At 44.2% G+C, this 5,479-nt stretch overlaps 1 protein-coding gene across 1 annotated transcript; it reads left to right on the plus strand.

Annotated features, from left to right (window-relative positions):
* The first annotated feature begins 4,301 nt into the window (after positions 1-4,301).
* LOC137522148 (olfactory receptor 6N1-like) lies at positions 4,302-5,240 on the plus strand. Its single transcript, XM_068242179.1, has one exon. The coding sequence runs from the start codon at positions 4,302-4,304 to the stop codon at positions 5,238-5,240; it is 939 nt and encodes a 312-aa protein (XP_068098280.1).
* Positions 5,241-5,479: the final 239 nt, after the last annotated feature.

Genomic DNA, 5,479 nt, shown 5'->3' on the forward strand with positions numbered 1-5,479 from the left:
GGCATTGGACTAAAGAATGTCCGACATCACCATGAGATCGCTGGAGCGTCCTGTTCTTGCCTGCGTGGACATGGGAGAAGGATTATTGGCAGTGGTAGCTTTATTGCGTTTTGCTGTGACATCACCCTTAAACGCATTGTAAAGCATAGTTGCCAGCTTGTTCTGCAAGTGCTGCATCCTTTCTGCCTTCTGGTGATTTGGAAACATCTCCGCTACTTTGTGCCTATACTGAAGGTCTAGTGGCGTGGCCACCCAGTACAGCTCATTCCCCATGAGTTTTTTTATACGGGGGTCCCTCAACAGGCTGGACAGCATGAAAGACACCATCTGCACAAAGTTGGAGGCAGATGTACTATCCATCTCCTTGCTCTTCCTCGGTGATGTCAGCTAAGTTCTCCTCCTCCCCCCAGTCACGAACAATACCACGGGAAAGTTGAGCAGCACAAGCCCCCTGCAACACCTGCTGCGGTTGTTCTTCCGCCTCATCTTCCAAAACAACACCTTCCTCATCATCTGACTCCTCTTCCCCAAACGACTCTTCCTCCTCCTCCTCCTCCCTCCTCTGTGCTGCCGCAGGTGTTGAGGAATCATCTGCTTCTGCTGAGAATTGATCCCACAACTCTTCCTCCCGTTCCTGTTCCTGTTCACGCTCCTCCACAGCTTGATCCACCACTCTACGCACGGCACGCTCCAGGAAGAAGGCATATGGGATCAAGTCGCTGATGGCCTCATGAGCCTGCGGCTTAGCTTGTCCAGAATGCTAGGGAGGTTAACAATGCGTGCGCTCACGTAGGTAAGTAGGTAGGTGCACTGAACAGTGAACAGGTGCAGTGATTGGGATTACAAATGTGCAGCTGCCTGTCACACACACAGGTAGTCACTGAATGTGCTGGGCCTGGCAGTGGCACAGTAAGAATTACCAAGGCTGTCTATGCAACACAAGTCAGTGCACCTGTGGGACACACAAAAAAAATAATTTAGATGACAAGAACAAGATTAGCTCTCAAAAGAGCTGTTGAGGGGTGCTTTTTAGCAATAAGAATCTGCAAGGAGCAAGCTAACAAGCCTACAAGAGCCTAACTAAGCTTTCCCTATAGCTCTCTCTGCAGCAGCAGCAGCAGCATCACCTCCTTCTCTAATTACTGCAGGCACATGAGTGAGTCCAATGCCTGACGCTTCCTGCCTTTTATAAGGGGGGTGGGGCTCCAGGAGGGAGTGTAGCCTGATTGACTACAATGTGACTGCTGACTGTGATGGAGAGGGTCAAAGTTGACCCTAATGATGCACTATGGGGGCGAATTGAACTTCCCGGAAAAGTTTGCGGTTCTCCGCGATCGCGAACCCCGGAAGTTCGCCGGCGAACAGTTCGGGCTATCTCTACTGTCATGCTGATGTTTTGACTTTTGTAAGTCACATGTCTGGAGCAAGCATGCAGCCAGTGGAGCCATAGTGAGGATACCTGATCTGAATCTGAATGCATGTTATTCATGTCAAAGATCATTCTGCCCTCAATTTCAGTGCTGTGCTTGGGGGGAGCACAGCAGAGGATGAGGGGGCACAGGACCAGTACTCCACTGCTTGCCCTTATGGAAGCAGGGCAGCCATGGACTGGGTTTGTGACTGCTGCGGTTTACATGTTTGGCAGTTTAACTGCCTTAGTGTGCCAGCCTAATGCCCTAAGCCTTGGCCTTTGTAGCCTTGCCTCAAAACAGGCCTTGTGGGTTACCTGTTTCTTTGAAGTAGTTATGGTTAATCTATACTGTATGGTAACATCTCCAAAATGTTTGCATATGCTTGTGTTTATTCAGTGCTATAATGGTAGGCACACACTATTGGATGTGGAAAATGATTAATATGTGCCTGATTACAATAAGTTGCCTCTTTGTCACATTATACCACTTGATATATCAGATCAGATTTCAGTAAAGATGTGATCTAATACGATTTGCACCTCCACCAGCTTTGTATTGCCTTTTTGTGGCCTTTCGCAGCCCCAGATAAATGCCCAATCAACAAAACAATCAAATGTCAATTAAGAGGGTCTTCATTTTGAATAGATGTTTGTTGGTTTGATGTATTTATGGAATCTAATAAAAATGTCTAAACACATATGCTTGCTTAATTAAGACCACACTCACCCTACAGACTGATATTTGAAATTCCAGTTTACAAATTAATCCAAGGAATGAGTAATTATACAGTTACTAAACTTTTTTTTTCAATACCTTAGTTTTGGAAATTCACAACAGATGTGTCAAAAAATCCTACATTAAATTTGGGTAAATACATGTATGTGGTGCATTAAAGTTTGTGAACACTTTTAGAATTTTCAACATTTCTACACAAATATAAATTTAAACATGATCTGTTTTCCACACAAGTCTTATACCAAGCTAAATAAGACATAGCTAGCAAATTTCAGCTCAGATAGAGCTACTCCATCAAATACTGATACATCACTCTAAAATTAATAAAAACAGAAGTTTGCCTTCTAAAAACAGAAGGTATGCAAACTTCGGTTTTGCATAGAATTTTAGTACGGAGGCTTTTTGCTACTGCAGCAACGGGGTAAGCATCAATCTTGTTTTCATACTGGTCTCTCCTCCAAGCTCCTCCCAGGCCACCTCTTGTGGCAGATAATGGTATAGGAGTGTAATGGATAGCGGAGATGCCGCCGCGGAGACAGGCGGCATGGCGGCGGTCTCCGCGAGTCAGCCGACGGCCTCTGCCACGCAGTTACATGCTGGTGATCTGCCTGGTCCTTCTATTGCACATAGATTGAGGGCTACGCTCGCGCACGCCAGGCGACAGGACCTTTGTGCGAATAGAAGGGGAGTCAGCTGATCTGCCAAGTCAGCTGACTCCAACAGTACTTCGGATTGGCTGAGTGGCTGGGGCGGCGCTGCGGAGCAACCTTGTATATATAGTACCAGACTGTCAGTTGCTCCGCGTCTGCTGTTGCAAATGCTTACGTGTTAGCGCTCAGACCTTAGTCAGATCCCAAAGTGTGCTAGTACCAGCCGGAGCTGGGGATCCACACTTAGCCAGATTCTGTTGATAGCTTAAAGTACTAATGACATTGTATTATCTGTTATGACCTTCTGCTTTCCTTGACTTCTCTCCTGCTTGCTGACTCTGTAGCTCTGCTCATCTGATTCACGTTGCCGACTCTGCCTGAACTCAACTCTGAATCAGCCTTCTGTCTTTGTACCTTATCTGTCCGTACGTTGCCTACTCTGCTAGTCTGACCTCTCTATCCTCGCCAGTGGGCCTAGCCACTGGTGAGGGATCTGTAGCATTCACCTGCTCCTCAGGTGAAGCTATGTTGCAGCACTGTCTGTAACACCTGCTCCTCAGGTGTCCACTGGCTGCAGTACAGTCTTAGGGCCTGATTCACAAAGCGGTGATAACTCAGTTATCACGCCTAAAAGACTTTAGGCGTGATAACCTTTGCACCACTGAGTTATCACCGATTTGTGCTGCTCTTCGCGCGAAGCTACCGCGCGTAAGCGCGCGCGCAAAGTCCCATAGGGCTTAATGGGAGCTTCGCGCGAAGCGCCGGGTGCTGCGCTTGCGCACGGAAAATTCGCGCGAGTTTCTTCTTATCACGCTTAAACTGAGTTTAGGCGTGATAAAGGGCTTTTCACAGGCGTGCAAACACTTTGCACCGCTTTGTGAATCAAGCCCTTAATCACCTGCTCATCTGGTGAAGCTCTATTGCAGCACTGTCTGTAACACCTGCTCCTCAGGTGTCCACTGGCTGCAGTACTGTCTTAATCACCTGCTTCTCAGGTGATCAACCTTGCAGCATTCCCTGTAGCAGCTGCTCCTCAGGTGTCCTTGGCTGCAGTATTGTCTGTAGTCACCCGCTCCTCGGGAGACCTCCTCTTCTTCATTACTGTTGCACCAAACACTACTCACTTTGGTAGTCCTGTGTCTGGCTATACTAGCATTATTGGTGATTCTGCAGATCACCACATAATCAGGTATAGCATCTGCATTATTGGTGATACTGCAGATCACTAATAATCAGAAAATCTGTTTAGCTGACACCAATCGTTACAAGGAGGAGTTTTTACAGTTCTCATACTGTTGTTTTTCAGTCTAACCAATCTGTATCTGACATTGACATAGGAAAACAGTTTTGCAGACCCAGCAAGCTAGGTAAGAAAAAAATAATAATAGTGCAATCAGTATTTATGTACAGTGTAAATGATTATAAATTCAATAAGGTTTGCATAAAAAAATCGTAAGCCTCAATTGTTTTTTATTCTACATTCTTCATCAGAGACCCCAAAGTTATGGAGAAACTTTACAACAATAGTCAGATCAATGAAATTGTCTTATCTGGGTTCCCAACTCTGCACCGCTTTAATGTTTTACTCTTCTTAATACTTTTTACTATCTACCTATTCATTATTATCGGCAATGTTCTAATTTTCCTTGTGATTCAGAAAATGTCCAGTCTACATTCTCCCATGTATTTTTTTATTGGAACGTTATCATGCTTAGAGATTTGTTATACAGCCATCACTATTCCAAAAATGCTGGCGGATCTCTTAAATGACGAAAAAAGGATCTCCCTTTCTGGATGTATTGTACAGGCCTACTTCCTGCATGCTCTTGGCGCTGCAGAATGTTATATTCTTACAATAATGGCATATGACCGTTACTTGGCCATCTGTAAGCCATTGCAATACTCATCTATAATGACAACCAGGCTTTACATGAACTTAGTTGTTGCCAGTGTTTCTGGAGGATTCCTCAGTCCCGTTGTTGAGACTATTTTCATAACTTTTCTACCTTACTGTGGTCCAAATCGCATTGAAAATGTCTTCTGTGACTTCCCTCCATTGATTTCATTAGCGTGTACTAACACAAAGTTCTACATATTGGTTGAGTTTGTCGTCAGCTCCCTCATTATCCTTTTAAGTTTTGCCTTTGTAATTCTATCTTACATCAGCATAATACACAGCATAGTCAAGATTAAGTCTAATGTAAGGCGCCAGAAAACATTCTCCACGTGTGGGGCCCATTTGATTGTTGTCTGTCTCTTCTTTGGCAGCATAGCCTTCATGTACATACGTGTTTCCAAAAGCTATTCTGTGAACTACGACAAGGCTGTTGGGCTCACCTATGCTGTTTTCACACCTCTAGCAAACCCTATAATATACGGATTGAGAAATAACAAAATTAAGTCTTGTTTGTACAAACTTGTAATTTCTAGGAAGACTGCTTGATGACTTCAAAATGTTTGAAATTCAGAATTTAAAACTGAAGGTGCACAGACAGTATTCTAGATTTTTTTTAAAACTTCAATTCTCTTCTCCTACTCCATTAGAGTACATATGAGATTTTTAGTTTTGTAAAAATAAATAAAAAAAAGAATGACACTGAGAGCCTGATATAGTGTAGTATATACTGGTAAGGATAAATTGATGAGAGTAAGTACCTTTATACTTACAAGCTAGGGCTACCA

Source organism: Hyperolius riggenbachi, chromosome 6 (assembly GCF_040937935.1).
Source record: "Hyperolius riggenbachi isolate aHypRig1 chromosome 6, aHypRig1.pri, whole genome shotgun sequence".
Classification (NCBI taxonomy): Eukaryota; Metazoa; Chordata; class Amphibia; order Anura; family Hyperoliidae; genus Hyperolius; species Hyperolius riggenbachi.

Excerpts from the sequence above, each read along its gene's own strand:
- LOC137522148 (XM_068242179.1), top strand. The coding sequence starts at position 4,302 with ATGGAGAAACTTTACAACAATAGTCAGATCAATGAAATTGTCTTATCT.